This window comes from Actinia tenebrosa, unplaced genomic scaffold, assembly GCF_029948245.1.
Source record: "Actinia tenebrosa isolate PJP-AT-01 unplaced genomic scaffold, QUT_ActTen_1.0 PGA_scaffold9__36_contigs__length_13948895, whole genome shotgun sequence".
Classification (NCBI taxonomy): Eukaryota; Metazoa; Cnidaria; class Anthozoa; order Actiniaria; family Actiniidae; genus Actinia; species Actinia tenebrosa.
The window spans coordinates 9,863,531-9,883,483 of NW_028292586.1; the positions used below are offsets into that span (position 1 = coordinate 9,863,531).

A 19,953-nucleotide genomic window follows, 5' to 3' on the forward strand; every position below is an offset into this window, starting at 1 on the left:
GAGCCAACCCCACAAAGTCTACGGAAAACGCTGAAAAAATTAAAACTGGGGAAATATTACAAAGCTATTCCCTATCTTTTGTCTGAAATTACCTGTAAGTCTATTCCTGAGGTTTCTGATATGACAAAAGCCGAGTGGATGTTTTGTCGGCTGGATAAGGATATTCCTTATTACCCTGACGTAATTTACGAAATATTTTACAAAATAGACCCCAACCATCCCCTATTAGGATGGATTCCGAGAAAATAAAAATGCAAAACTGGCGTTTATTTTGCCAGAAACCCCACTGGGGAATGCATCGCGCAGAACACCAAGCTATCCCCAGTGGGGTTTTTTGCGTTTTGGGCTTACGGGGCATATTTCATCCCGCGCCAGAGGCCCTCTAATACATACGTATATATCGTTCTTACGACCCACCAGAGGGTGAACTCCGGACAGCGTCCCGAGACACCCCTTGACTTTTCCAACTTTTCCTCGCGAAACCCCCCATCGCGGGGTTGAATCGCACTTTCTATCTTTTCTTTTCCACCCCTCCCCCCACGGTTGCTGTGAGTGGGGGAGGCTTTTTTTTCACTCACAGCAACCGGTCCAAATGCGTCTACAGCGAGACTTGAACTCGTGACTTTAGGCCTCCCCAGCTCCAAAGTCCACTATCACAAGCGAACGCCAGACACATCTGGACGCTTATGTATGTGAAAATTATTATATCTATGTCTTACACTCTAATTTGCATATTTTCTAGACTGACGTTCGATATGTAAATAGAATCCTGTCACGCTTTTTTCAAAGTAAATATTTACTGAGCGAGTTTTCTTTGAAGCTCTTCTTTCGCTTCTTGGTAGATCTTTTTGCGAGATTCCTCGGAAAGATCTTTTACGACTGTTTTTTTGTTCCTCCTTTAACTTCTCATACTTTTCCTCTTCGGCCAGAATAAGCGAGAATCCTACGTCGTCTATCTTTCTGTCACGCAAAGCCTTTGAGACAAGGTCGGTAATAGTATTTACTTTAGCCCTTGACAGAGCTATTGTCGTGTCATGCTTGGATATTTTGCTTGACAACTGTTTCATAATACTCGTAGCAACAGCAGAAATAATACCACAGGCTGCCCCAACGCCGGCCAAAGGAACTCCAACAATTATTCCCGGTCCAGTAAGCGAAGTAGCAACGCCGGAGCCTGTTAACACTACGGATATGGATCCTGAAGTTATCGCAATCTTATGTAGCGTACTCCGGGCTCTGACGTATTTCTTCCTAACTTTTTCATAGTGTTTTGTCTGCCCTTCCAAGTAAGCCAGGATTAAATTTACTTTATTGAGCCTGACGTTTTCGGCATTCATTTCGTTAGGTGTAGTATAGGGAACATCTGGGTATAACTTAGGTGCTGATGGTATAACATCCATTATATATACTAATGTACGACGCTTTTGGGAATGATATTGAGGAGCAGCCACATCATGACAACAGGGATTACTGGAACTGGAGGGCCTTTAGGAAGATGTTTCCACATGCAGACCCTAGTAAGTTTGAAAGAAGGCCAGATGGGATTTACTTTAACGACTCTAGGATGTACAGCAATGCGGACTTGGAGCCAAAGCATCCTAAGATTTTACAACCAAAACCCGAGCATAAAGAAGGGCAACCTAATTTTCCAGAGAATCTATTACCGGCAACCCAGAATTACCCATTTTACGACAACAAAGGTGGAGCGAATGACTTTGCTAAGATGTTTACCTCCTTAGAAATCCCCGTGGGTCCTACGACCTTCAAAACGAAGGTCAGAGACATCTTCAAAGAGACGAGGATGAAGCATACGACCGGCAAGGAATCCAGAGAATGGTTATCAGGTCCCAACATGCAGTATTGGCCGCAGCAGTTAAACTTTGCTGTCTGGGCTGCTACTAAAGGATGTGGTATAGCCGCGGACATGTTCCATATTCCTTTCCTAAGATTCCACGTTGCTTTTACTATTCGTAGGATATTGTTTGAGATAGGAGCGCCGCTTCCTGGTGACACTGTCTTTAATCCAAAGGATAACAAATATGACAAAGTCGCATGGGAGCGATTAAGGAATGAGTTTAAGCTTACCAACCCTGATTTTCGCAACAAAGAGGGTGCCGCCCATGGTTTAGGAGAGACTTACACCTATGCTTCGTATGTTGGCGCCAGCATAGAAACTCCAGGCATGGGATATCCTCTTACGAATTCTCGGACATAGGAGGCAGCGGAACAAAGGGTAATCTAATCTACTTTATTCAAAGCAAAGAGAAGTATCCTTGGGCGCCTTTCTTTGCCGCAAAGGGCATTGGACTGAAAAACCTATCAAGGATTAACCGCAGTATTGAAGCCTTTGTTTACTGCATTCTAGGAGCACAGGTTAGCACTCGCAGCCCCATCGTAGATGCCAGTGGTGCGTCGCAGGAAACACAACAAGTATTTCTTGTCCTCTTCGAAAGCGCTGTTATCGAGAATGAGATCTCTAAGTCAGTTCAAAGGTATCAACTTGCGGTGCAGCAATCAAAGGTTAGACTGGATAATGCCTTGAGTCCTGGTTGTTGGTTAATGCCAAGTAATTTGGTTATCAACGCCAATTCCGTCGTGGGTTATAACAACAAACTTCAACGAGCAACCAAAGACATGAAGTTTGGGGCGAATGACGTAAACTCCGACATGACCAAGGGTATTCCTCACTTCGTAGAGGAGCCAAAAAAGTCACACGAAACGAAGCTACCCGTAGTTAAGAAACCATCAAAGAAGGCGCTGCCTACGATACCCGAGGAATATGACCATAACTTACTAAAGGCCGGCTTAGCCACCGCAAGCATTGGTCTGAGTTATTAGATATGGCGATGAACAACCCCTACGTAGCTGGAGTAGATTGTGTCTATACGACTTACACAGGCGAGAAAAAATACACCCAGGCATCTTGGGTTGATGTCACGGGCATGTCCGTAGACTTGAACTACTCTGGAAAGAAGTTAATCCTTTGTAGTATTTGCATTGGCACGAGTAGTCACGCCAACGTGGGCTTTAGGTTCCTGGATGACAATGGCATACTGCAGCCTATGCGTACGAAAACGAACAACAGGGAGCCTGCGCATTTCTCCGTAGAGCCCAACCCCCAGAGCGCCGAGAATCTATCGGTTTGGACTTTACATATGGTTGCCGATTGCCATGGGAAGGTAAAGCTGCAAATACGCGTAGACGATTCTGGGAGCGTTTGCGTAAATGGCATAGAAAATCAAAGGAATACTGTCTATAATCATAAGACCATTAGCACTCTTACGGTGATTAGTCTCTAGAAGGGAATTTATTTCCTGAAATATATGAATCCACACGCGAAGGAAGATTGGTTTCTCCATTACCTGGAGGAGAAGGACTACTTAGAGCAGCATTGGCATGACACCGGGCTGTGGGTGAAGGTTGGGGGCTTGGGATTAATCATGTGTACCATTTGCGTTTCGACGGGGTATTCGTGTAATGTCGGGTTTAGGATCGTTGATGAGGATGACCACCCATTACTACCCTACAGAAAAAAAGATAATAATAGGAACCCAGCTCATTTCTCGTCGGAGCCCCCACCGTTAAGCACAGAAGACTTAACGCCAGTAACTTTTCATATGATAGCCAATTGTCAATATGCGAAGCTTCAGGTTCTTCCCAACGACGTTGCCTACCTTCGGATAAATGCCGCCCCGACAAAAGATCATCCGACGGATGCTATTTGGAATCATAAGCCTATTAGCACCATGAGCGTGCTGCCGCTAGTTCCGCATTATCAAGGCGGCGCGAATACTATCTTTACTTATCCCCAGTCGAGAACACCTGGGGTACCCGACGACGATAAGCCACCAGTAATACACAAGGCTAAGATTAACCCTTCATCTTCTTCAGGAGTACCACTCCTATAGCGACAACCAAGATCCAAATGTTATTCCCCACAAACTTTAGCAGTTCTCCGCCGGCCCTAAGTGCCAGGCCAAGAACGCTACCAAGCAGCCCAGGAAGACCGGCTGCCATCTTTTTTCCCAAGTCCGTCAGTCCATTGCCTAATTTCTTTACGCCTGCGCCTGTAGCCTTAAGCGCAGATAGGATAACTCCTACTACGCTCGAAATAGCGACCGCAAATGCTAGCGGAATACCATACTTCAAAAGGGCTCTTTTTACTTTTTCCTTGGTGGTAAGACCCAACTCCCGCTCCAGGCCTTCTCTTTGCGCCTGCAATTCCGCAAGGCGTACTTGAAGGGTTTCTACTTCCCTTTGGGCAGCCTCCCTTTCCTCTTCGGGACGAGTCTGGTCCGCAACTACTTCTCGCTGCCGCTCTATTTGCCCCTCCAGGTCTTCAATAGCCTGATCTGTTTGCCGGATTTGCTCCTCTTTAGTGTTGATTTCGGCAACCAACTGCCGCCGTTCCTCCAAAGAGCCGGCTATGGTGGTTTGCAAGTCCTTGGCGTCTTCCTTGCTCATGTCCAGGTCTTGCAGGGCGAGCTCGAAGGCTTTTTGGGCTTGGTTCCTATCGCGTAGGGCATTGTCTCTTTGTTCTCTCATTTCTCTCATTCTTTGGTTTTTATCGTTAAGTTCTCTCTTTTGAGCATCGAGGAGTAGTCGGTTTTGTCTCATGTATTCTGCCTCCCTTTCCTCCATTGCCTCCTTTAGTTCTTCGACTTCCCTTATTGCCTCAGCGCCCTTTTGTTGCCCCTGCATTAGGGACTTGAACTTGTCAAAGGCTTCGCTGGTGTTTTCATCGTTTTCTCTTAGTCTTTCCACCAAATTAGGCCTTCCTAATGCGTCTTTCATTTCTTTTGGGAGATTACTGGTGAGCCTGTCGGAGTCTCTCCTTTGGTAGAGATTATACCACTTATCCCTTCCTTGGTACTGGATTTGAATTTGCCCCTTATCTCCGGTTTAGAAATTAAGGCGGGCCAAGTCCACATTTGGAAATTTCTCCCTTACGTCGTCTAAAAGCCCCCTTAGCATTTCGGTTCTTAGGTCCGTGGAATCCAAGTTTTGCAATTCCAAATACTCTGGAATAGGTCTCCCTGGGTTCCTCGATTGCCACTTGTCCTTTAAGGAACGCCAGGCCTCGCGGGCCCTACTTCCGAACCTATTTCGAAGCCTATCCCAAATATACTCGCGGGACACGTCGTCATTTGGGATTAACGTATCATATTCTTCATCGTTAATGTCGACTTGACCTTCTTCGGTGGTGGGACCAAAATCCGTTCCTTCTTGAGGACCATAAGTCGTTCCTTCTGCCGCCATTATATATGATAAGCTCAAAGTTAAACCCCAACATATTACCTAAGCAGGTTGGCGGACTAAAGGCAGAACGAACCTTTCACCGGGTCACATTCACGCCATCCAGCGCAAAGCCAGGAGAAACCTTGTACGTGGGCGTGCCCCGCCTAACGGATAACCTAGTCTTAGTTCCTGGCACGTTAGCGCTAAGGTTTGACCTAACGGTGCAGCCAGATACCGCAGACGCGCGTCATGTCGTTAATAACGCAGGCAGGAGCCTCGTCTCTAAGATGAGAATCAAGTTCGCCGGGGAATCCCTTTTGGACTTGAACAGGTACGATCTGTACACCACGTACAAAGACTTATGGTTGACGGCCTGCGACCGCGCGCAAAGGATAGAACAAGGAATAGCAAGCGCAGCCATACGTAAGGTAAGAAGCGCAGCCTCTGGCGCCTCAGGAGAAGACGAAATAAAGGCGGCCTACGGTACTAAATATGTTATCCCGTTGGACTTCGAAGTTATCACGAACCACGGTGCATACTACCCAAGGCAGCTAAGTGAACTGCAGTTCGAAGTGACCCTAGCAGATACTACGAACATCCTGCAGGGAAAAGACGTAAGTTCAGCAGCCGTCCACCCATACTCCGTTACTAACTTGGAGCTGCAGTACGAAACGGTATACAGCGAAGAGCTGGCTCGTAGCGCTGGCATGGAATACAGTGCAGGGAAGTCTTTTCTTTACGATCACGTAGCAATGTACAAGACGTTCAGCTTTACGAACAACGTCGAAGAGGTTATCAACCAAAGCATTAACCTTCCCAGGCGCAGCCTTACAGGGTTAATGTTGCTGTTCGCAAAGACATACAACGCAGGATTGCGTGACTCTGAGGTATTCTTTAATCCTAACATTACCAACGTAGGTGTTAGTATTAACGGAGTGCCTAACAAGGTCTACTCCCAAGGGATAAAGCCCGCGGATATGTACCGGGAAGTCGCGCGCAAGTTTGGTGACCAAATTGCCCCAAAGGAGTTCTTCACGGATAAGTATGCGTTATGGATTGACATGCGCACTACCAACGATGAATCTATGCACGGTCAGGGTCTGCGGCTGGTAAACACCCAAGACGGCATTACTTTGGAAATTAAACGCACCAAACATGCCAGCGATTCGACTAAGATAAACTGCTACGTCTTCGTGGTGTATGACGCGCAGCTAAGCGTAGAAATGAATCAGCTAAAGAGCGTTGCGTATTGATTTGCCATCCTGGAAAAAAAGATAAAATATTTGACTAATATACCATGTTACGCGTCTTCGAAAACAACAACACCAAACTGCAATGCATAGTGCAAGGCGACGAGTTGTACTTTAAAGCGAAGGAAATAGCTACCGCATTGGGCTACGAAAACACCAATAAGGCTATTAGTGACCACGTCTCGGAGAAACACAAGAAAAGGTTGGGTGAGCTAAGGGTAACGATTCGTTCCCCTTCTACTACGCACCCACATTCCTTGTACGTAACCGAGTCGGGGTTGTATGAACTGATATTCAGCTCCAAACTACCCAAGGGCGTAGAGTTCCGCGATTGGGTCTTTGAAGAGGTCCTACCCGCGCTGCGTAAGACAGGCAAGTATGAAATAGAGCGGCGTTTTGATACAGCGAACAAGTTGGTATTTAAGATCGAAAATGAATTCGACCTGCATAAAAAGGTAGTGGACTACATCCGCAGGTTTTACCCCCAAATGCTCGTGACCCCTGGTCTAGGTGAACTGCAGGACTCCGACGGCAAACGCATAAAGTGCTGGCAGAAAGGATATCAACGCGGTCAACCCGACTTGTTAATCCTTAATGCACACGTGCGATACCGTGGTTTCTGCTTGGAGCTGAAGACTCCAAAAGGCAACGGGGTGTTATCTGAGGATCAACACCGCCTGTTGAACAGCTATAAGCAGAATGGTTATAAAGTAATGATCAGTAACGACTACGACGACATCCGCAGAGCCATCACGGAGTATGCACGAGGAATGCGTTTACCATGTAGGTGGTGCTGCAAGCGCTTTAAAAGCGCGCAGACGCTGGAAACGCATTTAAAGATATTCCATAGAACTTATGGAGTTTGAGGCTGTAAGGCAGATACACTGGAGAGACTTAAAGGAGGGCTTTACGTACGAAATAAAAAATTATGTAGCCTTTGAAGATATTAGAGAGTTTAAGATAAGACCGCTACGGTAGGCTACTACGGTTGAACGCGTCTGGTGAATACTGGATCGAGCATACCGTATACGGTTCAGTGGTCGCAAAAAATGATATATTTTGATTCGCAACCGAGTGCTATCCGAGTGTTGGCTAGCAGAAATGTCGTTTGAAGATATAAGAAATGCAATCGTCATTGCCTTTGCTGATGGTATTTTGAGAGAGGATGAGTTCTTGATTTTATATGAAGAATATAAACCCTCTAATCCTTCTTATCCATTCTGGAAATACGACTCCTTTTGCTTGGATTGTTTTGGCTTCATTGATGGGAATGTCCGTCCAATATGCAGACCCGGCTTACACCAAAACGTAGTATACAACGGACACAAACGAGTTCACGCGCTAAAGTTTCAAGCATTAGCACTTCCAAATGGTTTGATAGCCAATCTTTACGGTCCAGTGGAAGGGTGCCGACATGATGCAGGGAGGTTAAGAGACTCGGGACTCTTGGGAACCCTTGAAAGAATAGCTTTTAACCCAGCAGGGAACGTTCTCTGTGTATACGGTGACCAAGCCTACCCGCTCCGCCCCAACTTGATGTGTCCCTATCGCGTTGGAGATGTTCCTGTTCTAACACCTGATATGAGGTCTTTCAATGAAGCTATGAGCTCAGTCCGAGTCTCCGTGGAGTGGTTGTTTCGCGATGTCTCGAACTACTTCAAGTTCATTGACTATAAGAAAAACTTAAAGATAGGATTAAGTGCAGTAGGAAAGCAGTACATAGTAAGTGCATTGTTCAGAAACATGCTCACTTGTTTGTATGGTAATACAACCTCTGAGTCATTTCAAGTTGAGCCTCCAACATTAGCTGACTATTTAGCATAAAGCGCATAATATCCTGTTGGAAATATTGCAACGCTCTTCTGTTTGTTTGTTGTTGTTTTTAATAGAATAAAGTAGGTCATTACACCCCTGAAATAGATCTTATTTAATTTGATACATTTTAGTATACCCCAATTAAAATTCCATCGGTTACATCTATTTTCTTGGGTTTATTTAAGCCTTCTGGTAATACATCTTCATAATTACATTAATAATTGTTATATTATAATAATAGTTACTATAACCTGGTCCAATTGACTATTAAGCCTGGTTCACACGAGCAACGCAAGTGCAAACGCAAACGCAAGAAAATGGAAAGGTTTCCATTCTTTCATTTTTAACGTGTGAACCGTACCGGTGAAAACGCAAACGCAATACTACAACGCAAGCCAGTCCTTTCGTTTGTTTGTGTATTTGCGTTGCTCGGGTAAACCAGGTTTTACACTTTGATCAGTAATAAATATTTACAAATACTTAAAATTATTCAATATATATTCACAATAATATTATTTCTATAAGTTGAATAATGCAGTTTTGAATAAATAGCTTACATACGTAACACACGCATCTTGGTTTCTCATACTTTAGTTTTGTTTTGTGACTGATATACTGTACGATATCGATAAAAGCATTTCTAATAGAACAAAAACACTAGCTAGTGGAAAGTATTATTAAAGTGCGTTTCACATTACATTAAGTAATGTAATTTAACATACAAATCCAAACAAGAACCGAGTGGTTTAAAAGGCAAAAACTTATTTTGCTAGTCTTTTGACAATGTCAGCCATAAGTTGCATCTGTTGCTGTTGCAATTTGTAATGTTCCTTTTGCTGTTCTGCTTGAAGACGCATTTCTTCTCTGCGTAATTCAAGATCTTGCTTTCGCAGAGCGGTTTCTACTTCTGTTTTTTCAGCCAAGTACTGCAGTGCTTCTGACCCTCCTTTTCTTGTTTTACGTCTTTTGGTCAACGCCTGCTCTACTTGGCCGTTCCCCTCTGAACCCGAAACACCACCTTCACTACCACTCTTTCTTGTTTTAGACCATGTTTCCATTGCATTGTTCCTAACGAATATGGCATTTTGTCTCTTTTTTTCCTGATTTTTTTCATCCCTTGCAACTTGGATCAGCGGAGATTTCATTTTTTCGACTATTTCTTCCAATATCATCTCATTTTCTGTTTGGTCATCAGGAGCAATGCCACTTGCAGACTCTTCATTCCTGCTTTTCTTCTTGAAGTCTGCCAACAATTTGTTGAAACGTTCCCTCACACTGCGTTGATCTCTAGGTTGACTTGAGAAATGAGCATAGCAGTTGATCCGTTCTGCTACTTCTGTCCACCTAAGACCTGCTTCTTTAGTCCCAGCTTTGTAGGCAAAAGGCTCGAGGGATACTATTTGTCGTAGAAGAAGTCTATCTCGTTCCTCTGTCCATCTAAATGTTCCACTGTAAATGAAATAAAAAAAGAAATAATTTTTTTTTCATGCCCTAAACATAATTGAATACCAAGTTATAATAAGCGAATGATTAAGTGCAAATATATTGTACCCATGAAATAGAGAAAGGGCTTCCATTACATCTGTGTAATAGTTTGCTGACAAAATCGCAAGTTTAATTTAGTGCAATTTTTTTTACTGAACAAAGACTAGCGAGAACTAATTAGTGCAATTTCTTAAAAAGTGTCTCACGGATATAAGGAAAATACTTTAGCAAAGCACCTCTCTCAATATATTGCTCATAATTGATTAGTGCCAAGAAAGACAAAACTTTATTGAGCCGCAAATACAAAATTTCCTGCATAGAATGATAAAATTAGGAACAGAAAGAACGACACAAGAAGGAAATGAAAAAGTTTATCAACATAAGTTTTTTTTTCCAGTGAGGATGTCGCAAGTGCATGGTTGGTTTATTCCATGTTAGATGCAAATTAGTTGTTGTTAGTCCAGCAAAATATTTTATGGTTTTAAACTAATTGCATTCAAACAACAATAATGATGACAATAATAATAATAATAGTAATAACTATAATAACAATAACAATAATAATAGTACATTATTTTCCTACTTCGTTTCCTAAGTGTCGTGGGATTGAAAGTACAAATATAAAAATATTTTAGAGCGAACGCTTGTTGCAATTAAAATAAGGTGATGTGACCATCAACCCCAACTAAGAAAAACATTTTAATGGACTTTATTCTCTCTCTGCATTAACTCTTGTGAAAGAATTACAAAGTAGTTTTGATTGTTTTTACTTACTTATTGCGAAGAGAACCGGTGACATCCGACTCCACACGTGGAACATTGCATGGACTTGTGGAACTAAAAAATTGCGATATTACAGCTTGTTAAATTGTAGCAAGCTATACAATACATTCTCATAAATTTAACCTGATATACGTACGCATTTGCCAAAAACTCATGATAAACACTCACCAGTTTTCATTTTCTGCATTCGGCGAAGCCATGGCTGAAATAGGAAGCCAAAATGATACCGGATTCACGGCCAGCCACTGCATGCATGAATTTTCATCCATGCGCATTGAAACTCGTCCCAGATCACGAACCGCGTTCAAACGTAGTAGTCTACCGTAGCTGCCCTATCTTAAACTCCCTATTGACAGGCTACGGTTGTTATTGGCGCATGAGGGTGTTACGTACAGCCTGTGGGCGCCGGATCGCGTCCGATACGTGATAGAGGGGCAGGAGTTTACGCATCTGAGGTCGTATGGGAAGAAGGATGGTCGCTGGGCGTTTGACGTCGCAAAGTGCGTCCTTCCTTCGCCTCTATGTAGTTAGGCGCATTTAAAGTAGGGTCGTCGGCAGTGCTCGGCGACTCATTTTTAACGATGCAGTCTGCAGGGGGTTCACATGTAATACAGTCCATATATTGAAAGGGCGATTAGGAATCCTCCAAAGGAGGCGGCTGCGTAGGCTATCATATATCCTTGTAAGAAACCCCCTCAGAATGTTAAGGTGTGGTTAAATTCTTGTTAAGGAAGGTCGGAAACTATTTCAAAAGATGCCTCAGAATGTTAAGGTGTGGTTAAATTCTTGTAAAGAGACAGTTGAATATGTGTGCCTCCTTTCTTACGCATCCACATCTCTCACATTGCTGCCTTCAATATTCCCTGTTAGTCCATGGGACACCTTCTAAGGTATCAAAGCGGGGTAATGTCCTGCTTATCTTCCTAAAGTAGTCTATTCGATTCCTTAGGTAATCATCTCTATGTTCACAATTCATCAGATCGCCGCATTGGTAACAATCCACTCCTTCCAGATCGTACTTCTCTGAAAGGTATCGGTATGTCCTTTCGTGTCTTTTCTTATGTGTCTGAAGACGTTGGCGGCTACTAAGAACCTTAGCACAGTAACTACATTCTGTTGTCCTACGGCAAACGCCCTTCTTAACATGCTGCTGTAGTTTCTGTAAGGTACTGAACTCCCTGTTACAGTCATTGCAGGCCTTACTGATTGGCTCCCTTGTGCAAACTTCATGCCAAACATGGTATTGCAGTCTTTGTTTGGTACTAAATACTTTCTTACATTTCAAGCAGTCCATATATACTTAACAACATTTTAACCTCCATTTAACATTCTGAGGCATCTTTTGAGCTCTTAACATTAGATTGGGTAGCGCATGAAGTCTACGACTGACTCCTTTGCCCACGTTGCCATCGTTATCAGCGCGCCAAACCGTTCTGCGCGCTTTAGACCACACATTTCCTCATAAAGCTCCTTTACGCGTTCATTCAGCCGGTCTATCTCCTCCCTTTGCATTTCGACCGTCCTCTCCAGGTCTGACTTCCTTTTGGCGATGTTAACCATCTTTTCTACTGCTTCCACTGGCTCCATATATATCAGGGAACAAGTTCCCTTCGAAAGAAGGGATATAATGGATCCGAACCATATTCCTTGTAACGCTCTGATAGTAGGACCCACCGGCTGCGGAAAGACCCAATTCGTCGTGGAGCAGCTATTAGGACCCTTTAGATACCGCTTCGACTACATAGTGCTGCTCTGCTCCACCTACGTGAATAACCGCACCTGGACGGGCGTGGGCCGAAAGATGACGACTTCTTCGTAGATATCTTAGACCCTAACGAGTTATCCAGCCACCTTAAGTTCTGGCACAAACAATTCTCGTCTCGCGAGGCTCAAAGAGCGAGTACGCAAACCTTGCTCATACTGGATGACATTGCCTGTGGGGATGATGTAAAGAGACGCACGTCAGAGCTCGTTAAGCTCGCCTTTAGCGGCAGACATGACAATATTAGCGTTTGGTTGCTCTCGCAGCAGCTTACCAGCGTCTCTAAGCCCTTTAGGGAAAACATAGGTTCACTTGTCGTATTTTATACTCCAAGTAAATCAGACCTGGAAACCATCTTAAGCGACTACGGCGGCGAAATATCCAAGGAACAGTTAAACGAACACATGCGGCATTTAAAAACGCACCAACATTCCAAGATGATCTTCTCTTTGAGGTTTTCGTATGATGTCCAAATCTCGCTGCGCGAGCTTCGAGCGTAGATATATATGGAGATTGAGCAGCTGATAGATGAAGTCCCCACACAGTTAGATGAAAGTAACCTTAAAGAACAACTTAACATCCTGGTGTCTTCTGGGAAGTGCAAAGAAATGATAGGCAAGGAACTTACCCATGAGCAGGTTAATAAGTTGTCGGAAGAGGAGGTTAAGAAGTTCCATAAGAGGTATGAGGCTGCCCTTGCAAGTAAGACCACGGACGCCGTAGCAGACTCAGCCATTAAGTTCGCGACTAAATTACTTGGACTTGCGCTGCCTATAGACGACGTGGAGCAACTACAGAAGGACATAACAGATGACTATGTCATATCCCAAGAACTTAAGATCACCTGCGGGTGGTTGTCGTTGAAGTGTGGTAAGTTAATGGCAGTCGCCTCTGCGGCACTTCACGTAGCTCAGCATGTCAACTTGAAGGAACTTACGGCGTCTTGGAAGGACTTCAAGAAGGACAGAGAAGTCGAGAGGGTGTTTAAGGCAGTACTTGCTGAGGTACCTGATCAAGTCGCCTCAAGTACTTAGTCAAGTCGTCCTCAGGAATTACCCAGGTCGCCTCAAGTACTTAGTCAAGTCGTCCTTAAGTACTTACCCAGGTCGCCTCAAGTACTTAGTCAAGTCGTCCTTAAGTACTTAGTCAAGTCCTATTAAGTTACTTATCAAGTCCTTCAAGTCCTTAGATATAAATGAGTGAAGCTGAATCAAAGGTGGAGGAACCCGAGCAAAAGATTACCAAGGCTAAATCTCCAGGCAGAGTCGCTGCCGGAAAGAAGCTCGCGGAGATGAATAAAAAGAACAAAGCAAAGAAGGAGGAAAAGGTAGAAGAGAAAGAAGAGAAATCCTTTATTAATCCGGGATACGTCATTGCCGCATTAGGAGTCATCATAGCAGCAGGTAGCCTTTACTTACAATGGAAGGCAGCAAAGCCAAAGGTAGAATTAGAGGCCGTGCATGTGACGCAGGAGCCCCGAAGCAAAATACCCGTGATGGAGTAATAACCTTCTCGCTCTGTAATATAATGTCGACCGCGTTATTGAAACTGTTGAAGAAGCAGCTATTATTACTTCCATCGTTGCGGGTATTGGTTGGGTAGGTAAGAAAGTGCTCAAAGAAGGCTTTACTGAAGACCCAAACAAAAGCTTCGCTGATTTTGCTAAGATGACCGCTGCCGTGGGCGGGGCTATCATGGTAAAGGATTACCTACGGAAGGAAAAGTACATCCCTAATGTATAGATGGCTGCGATAGGAGGTGCATTAATTGCTGCTTTAGCATTTACTGGCGCCAGTTACGCAGGTAAGTACATAGAAAAAGCGGTAACTGGCGGAAGTAGTCTCGAAGCCGAAAGGAAGAGACACGACTTAGCGCTGGAGAAATATCAAAGGGACGTGGCGGCTTGGAATGAAAAAAGACAAGCTTACAGGGATTGGTTGGACAAGAAATACCAAGACAAGATGCAGGCGGATAAGAACTTCGAAAATACAGACTACGCCTTTAAACTTTATGCGCAAGCACACCCCGCGGCATCGACGGGGTTGAGAAAGCCCCAGTTCAAGAATTACTACCAGCCTTCTAAGAAACAAAAAGACAATGAATTGGTCTTCGTAGGAATTGCAGGGCTGGCAGGAGGCGTAGCTTTGGCGTATCTAATATAATGATCGTCTTTTTGGAAAGCGATAAAAATAACTTTACCACTTATTTGAATCCCCCCATCAAAGCCTATAAGGTTAGACTGGTTAGTTGTTCTTTGTACAATTCTTGGTATAATTTAGTCAATGCCTTGGTCACCGTACTTAAGGCGCCTGGCAAATATCAAGGTGAAATGCTACCCGATGGACATTACACGCCAATCACCCTTGCCAAGGAGCTCGCCAAGCGCGGTTATACTCTCACCACGGGATTGCCGCACGAAATGACCCTCACACATAATATGCCAAACTATGCAGTAACTTTTGGAAAGTTTGACCCATTGGGGTCTTTATTATGTGCCTCGGGCAAGACAATTACCGACACAGCCATACCTGTGAAATGGAAAGTCGCATCCTCTTATGAAGTCTATTGCGATTTAGTCCATAGTTACAACAATGGAGAAAAGTCTTCTCTTATGTCCAAGTTTCTGCCCAAAGGTAATCCATTTGACCCAGTAGAATACACTCCCATTTCTTTAAGCTATGACTTGTCTAATTTGGTAGAAAGAATAAACATCACCATTAAAGTGGACGGAAAGACGGTGGATTTTAACGGACGCAAGATCAACCTTGTCCTATCCTTCGCTTGAATCAAATTTATATAGTGTGTCGAACTGAGGACAAACTCAAAAGGATTTACTATGGGCCTGAAGGCTATTGGAAAGGAGCGTCGGCCATCAAGAAACTCGCGACCGCGGCCAGGGTATCAGAAGAAACGGCTAAGAACTGGTTAAAAAAACAAACCCTCTGGCAGGTTTATCTTCCCGTGCCTAAGTACATTCCCAGGCCCAGCTTCACCGTAAATACCCCTAATGAAGTTCATCAGGCGGATTTGCTTTTCTTGCCGCACGATAAGGTGAGAAAAAAGACCTATAGATACGCTTTGACCGTAGTTGATATCGCAAGCAGATACAAGGACGCCGAACCCATAACCAGCAAGGATTCTGGGGAAGTCGCAGAAGCCCTAGGTAGGATTTATAAGCGTGTTTTGAAATGGCCTAAGCTGCTGCAATTGGATGCGGGGACAGAGTTCATGGGCGTGGTTACTAAGACCCTGAAAGACCACAGCACTAAAATTAGGAGAGCCGAGGCAGAGTACCACAGGGGTCAGAGCATTGTCGAAAGATTCAATAAGACCCTGGCCGAGCGTCTCTTTGGGTACCAGTATTGGAAAGAGCTGGAAGATCCCTCCAAACGCAACAGGGAATGGACTCAGAGGCTCCCCCAGGTCGTCGCGGCTTTGAACAACGAGGCGGCCAGGGCTACGGGAATGAAACCCAAGGATGCCATAAAAAAGAAACACGTGGAACACAAGTCCTACGTCAGAAGTTCGAGGGTGGTCTTCCCCCAGGAAAAGAGATTAGGTGATGTCACGGTTCGATATCTCTATGAGGCGGGTGAATTAGAAGGAGGATCCAAAAGAGCTACAGATCCTAATTGGTCTTTGGAAACTTACCAGATCCGAAGTGCGCTAGCTAAGAAGGGTCAGACCATCTTGTATTATCTTCATGATGGTCCCACTCGTGGGTTCGTCAAAGAAGAACTGCTTATCGTGTGATGTCCGAATGCTATCGTATGGATACCATCATCACACATCCACCTCTTACCGTCAAATGCAGACAGTGACACCTTCTCCTGTGTAACGTTGTGTATTTGATGTCCGTAGCTGCGCAGGCTGTTCATTTTATGTCGCTGTTCCTTACGCGTACGCAGGACCTTTAAGTAGGAATCGTGGGTTATGTCCTTCTTAACCACGTATTTTTTTACGCCTTTGGCTTTCTTTTCTACACCGTCCAGCTTTAGCACGCTGTACATCTTGGGTTTCAGGCCCACGTATTCCACGATGGGTTTTCCTTTCATCTCATCCTTCATTTTCCCGATTACTTTCTTGTTTTTAGGGGAGTAAAGAAAGTGGTCGCGTGGGTAATCGCTGGTGTCGTATTCGTCGATGTCGGGAACACAGTCTTCGTAAATGTCTTCCGTCTGCACCTCTAGTATCAAGGAATCAGTGTCGGTGTATAAGAGGCGGCACTTATCACCGTATTTCGGTTTTAGCTTGTCGCAGTAAAACTCATACATGAGCAGCTTTGATAGGTCTAACACTGTAAACCCCGTGTATACGGGTTTGTTCAGGAATAGATTCGCTTTCTTCATGTGAATCACGTAGAAGTTTAACATTTCTACGTATCTAACGAATCCAGGCTGTGACACGTATGCTTCTGCTTCCTCTCTGGTGCTGGCTATCTTTATGCTTACGCGCTTGCGGATGTTCTCCATTGTCTTACCAAATACGCTATTGTTCATTAGTTTAAACAGGTTCTTTTCGAAGTCATTCTTTGCCTGCGTACGCTTTTGTGTGTTAAAGTCAATGTAGGAGCGCATCCATGGTTCCTGCGTGAACTTCAAAACGCGGTGGATCTTCTTCACGCGTAAGCCGTGGCGCACATAGAACTGCAGGTTGCGGTAATGCACCACGTACTTTCGCTTGTCCATCAGGTTCATCGTTAGCTTCCTGTAGGGCTTGTAGCCAGGGCACATTTCCCTCTGCAGCGGACTCAGCTGCTTAAATGGTATTTCTATTGCTTCTGGTGCTAATGGGAACTCATCGTGCGGGTCGTGCAAGTGCTCTGGGTATTCCAAATCAACCTCCAGCACGTAACCTTTGTCGTCTTCTTTACCTGCGTTTAGGTAAAACTCTATGGGCTTTATGTTGTCCCATTCGAAGTCGCGTACAGGTAAGTACTGCGACATTGCCTAACCGTAGAGGTTGTTTGCGTCTAAGTAGAAGATGTATGTGGTTGGCTTCTCCGGGTCGTACTCCACCGTGGGATTGTTCGCTTTTGCGTATCGTCTGCTGGGTCCGCAAACACCGCCGCGGATACCGTCTTCCATAAAGCGGTACATGTCGTATTCCGTTATGAGATCCAGTTGCGCGTTCGTCTTCTTTAGCAGCGCACTCCAACTAAGCCCAGGAGCCGTGTAGAAGTTTGCAGGGTACAGGCTGTAGTATTCCATTGCCATCTTTCGAAAGCTTTGGAAAACATCTGCGAGCAGCACTACGTCTGAACGTAGGTAGATGTCGTGGTATTCTCCCATATTCTCACAGGAGTACTTTTCCCACACATCTAACGCATGCTGGTACTCCTCGTCCTTTATACCAGACTCGTTTAGGGTGCTGTAGAATCTCTCTTTGGGTGGTAGGGGTTCTTCGAATCGCTCCCAGGAATCCATGTACTCGTATGGGTACACTCCTTTCCTTTCCGCGCCGTATTGACTGGAAATGGGGAACTCCGTGTTGTATCTAACCAAGTTTGCTAAGGAGTCCGCCATAAACTGCTGCGAATCTAAGAACTTTAGCTTGCCCACAGTTACGGACATGTACCTTTCTTTGTTGTTGGGTATGCACTTTACTTCGGAGCCGTCTGTTCCTTGTAAGAGTAAGTGACTGTCGTAACCCCTTAAATTATGAAAGAATACGGGTATTTCCATTTCTGGATCTACTTTGAAGTTTATATTGCATTTCCAATGAGCCGCACCTCTGTATTTACCCGTGATGTGGCAGTGGTCTCTAACCTTATCCACATAGAAATCCTCAACGAATGCTTTATGACAATGAATGCAGTGGGTGGAAGGCTTGTTGGGCTTTCCCCCCTTCCTTGCATACCTGCCACATTTGAAATGAGCTTCTCCTAGATACTTTCCATCTTCGTCCCACGCTTTCTTGGCTTGTCTTCCAAACTGGAGAAGCGTATGTTGGCAAATGTGGCATTTCTTTGCCTTGGTAAAAGCCTCCTGGTTCTCTTTGGTAAATACCATCTTCTTTGGACGTCTTAATTGTTCTCTTATCTCTTCCTCCTCTTCTCGCAATGCTTCTAGAAACTCATTAGCTGCGTTCTTACCTCGGTAAATCACAGGAGGGTCGGCCTTACCATCTGATGTGACTACTATGTAACCAAAGGAGCAGATCTCGTGTAATCCCACCTTATTCGTGGCACCACTTTTCTGCTCTTCCTTAGTTATCAACGCTTCAGAGTCTGCATATATCACGTAAGGCACCTGCATCTGCTTTTGATGGTCTGAGTACGATGGGTTCTTATCTGTGGGCATCTGGATCCGTTACGCCACTTCTTCGACTCCGCGACATATTTCGTCGTGATCCTTTAGAGCTTTAACGCTGGTAAAGGATAACAAACAACAGTCGCAGAAGTATTTCTTGCCTTTGTGTTTGGTGTGTCTGTAAAACAGTCTGCTAACATGTTTGACCCACGAATAATGTCAGCCGTGGTAGAAGAGGTGTATTCGTTCTCCTTTACTCTTTGACAGCACTAGTGGCACTATCGTTTGGTCTCTGACTCCGTAAACGTTAATGGCTAGGTCATTTTCCTGCTCGAATACCGGTATGTCTATCAACTGCATTGGGAACTCTACGCCATCCCACTCCAAATCATCTGTTGGGTACTTGCTTGGTCTACATGGATCCTTATCTACTGGATACAGTGCGGATCGTATTGCCCACATAAAGCATCTGTTGTCATCATTTTTTACGTTGACTATGGCTTTCTTCCTTTCTACCCACGTTGGTAGGGGCACATAACTTCCTCCTCGTATTGGCACGTACTTTGCCATGCTAACCTCCATACCTTGTACCTCCTCCACTGTCCAACCAGATCCTTCTTTCGTGTAGTTAGACAGCGACTCCATTATTGCTTCTAAGGCTTCGCTGAGTGACCTATCCAGATTCGTGGACTCTAATATAACTAGTGACTTTGATCGCAGCATTGCTGTCGTCGTTACCTCATCTTTTGACAAACTTACTTCTACCATTATACTCGCTTTCAGGGCTCCTAATTCTTCTATGCCTTTTCGAAGCGTTCTCTTGACCTTCCTTTCCGACTGACGCCAAAACTGTCTAACGTCAATCTCACCGTTACCGAGTATTGACACCGTTTCGAAATTGCTTTGGGATTCCATCTATATAATACGAAATATCTTATACCTAATTCCAGACCCTTTTCAGATCGTCGTAGTCATACTCACAATCCTGACAATGCAAAAACAATTTAACCTTAGTCTCAAACTTCTTACCACATCCACAATCATAGCTGCTCATACAATTCGTCTTCATCTTCAAATGCTTCTTCAAGTCCACTTCTTTCTTAAAAGTTCTCTTACAATCTTAGCACTCCATATATAGACTAACATATTTAACTACATAGACGCGGGATGCGGGTAATCGCGGCACGAATCGAGGAATTCACTTTAGACGGGTAATCCTCCGGTGGTCGTTGCGCTGGAACCCCCATCCCCTATACTACTATTGATAGAGAAGGGACATGACGTCACAGCGCGTCAAAAAGCCCGCGAAAAGATGTCTTTTGCTTTGTAACATTTGATGTGATTGGTTTATTTCTAACCATTCAGATTA

At 44.4% G+C, this 19,953-nt stretch overlaps 4 protein-coding genes across 4 annotated transcripts in view; 3 read left to right on the plus strand and 1 right to left on the minus strand.

The window, feature by feature from the left end:
- LOC148904764 (uncharacterized) overlaps window positions 1–4,712 on the plus strand; it is a 42,483-nt gene extending 37,771 nt beyond the window's left edge. Inside the window, exons 3-5 of the mRNA XM_089024499.1 lie at window positions 1,948–2,047; window positions 2,323–2,677; window positions 4,654–4,712. Of these exons, the coding sequence (XP_088880625.1) occupies window positions 1,948–2,047; window positions 2,323–2,677; window positions 4,654–4,712 (514 nt within the window). The remainder of the gene's footprint in view (window positions 1–1,947; window positions 2,048–2,322; window positions 2,678–4,653) is intronic.
- Window positions 4,713–5,264: 552 nt separating this feature from the next.
- On the plus strand, window positions 5,265–6,491 carry LOC148904766 (uncharacterized). The gene is made up of 3 exons (XM_089024500.1): window positions 5,265–5,450; window positions 5,691–5,984; window positions 6,150–6,491. Exons 1-3 carry the CDS (start codon window positions 5,265–5,267, stop codon window positions 6,489–6,491), a joined length of 822 nt encoding a protein of 273 aa, XP_088880626.1.
- Window positions 6,492–7,589: 1,098 nt separating this feature from the next.
- Window positions 7,590–8,405, plus strand: LOC148904767 (uncharacterized). The gene has a single exon (XM_089024501.1). It carries the CDS (start codon window positions 7,590–7,592, stop codon window positions 8,310–8,312), a length of 723 nt encoding a protein of 240 aa, XP_088880627.1. The 3' UTR covers window positions 8,313–8,405.
- Window positions 8,406–8,491: 86 nt separating this feature from the next.
- Window positions 8,492–10,868, minus strand: LOC148904768 (uncharacterized). The gene is made up of 3 exons (XM_089024550.1): window positions 10,740–10,868; window positions 10,563–10,625; window positions 8,492–9,752 (listed from the first exon to the last, which is right to left on the minus strand). Exons 1-3 carry the CDS (start codon window positions 10,844–10,846, stop codon window positions 9,065–9,067), a joined length of 858 nt encoding a protein of 285 aa, XP_088880676.1. The 5' UTR covers window positions 10,847–10,868; the 3' UTR covers window positions 8,492–9,064.
- Between the last annotated feature and the right edge of the window lie 9,085 nt (window positions 10,869–19,953).

Excerpts from the sequence above, each read along its gene's own strand:
- LOC148904768 (XM_089024550.1), bottom strand. The coding sequence starts at position 10,846 with ATGCGCATGGATGAAAATTCATGCATGCAGTGGCTGGCCGTGAATCCG. Across the intron at positions 10,626-10,739 it reads AATGCAGAAAATGAAAACTG|TTCCACAAGTCCATGCAATG; the intron begins GTGAGTGTTTAT and ends GCAATTTTTTAG. Across the intron at positions 9,753-10,562 it reads ACCGGTTCTCTTCGCAATAA|TGGAACATTTAGATGGACAG; the intron begins GTAAGTAAAAAC and ends TTTCATTTACAG.
- LOC148904767 (XM_089024501.1), top strand. The coding sequence starts at position 7,590 with ATGTCGTTTGAAGATATAAGAAATGCAATCGTCATTGCCTTTGCTGAT.
- LOC148904766 (XM_089024500.1), top strand. The coding sequence starts at position 5,265 with ATGATAAGCTCAAAGTTAAACCCCAACATATTACCTAAGCAGGTTGGC. Across the intron at positions 5,451-5,690 it reads GCACGTTAGCGCTAAGGTTT|TCAGGAGAAGACGAAATAAA; the intron begins GACCTAACGGTG and ends GCCTCTGGCGCC. Across the intron at positions 5,985-6,149 it reads AGTCTTTTCTTTACGATCAC|AACGTAGGTGTTAGTATTAA; the intron begins GTAGCAATGTAC and ends CCTAACATTACC.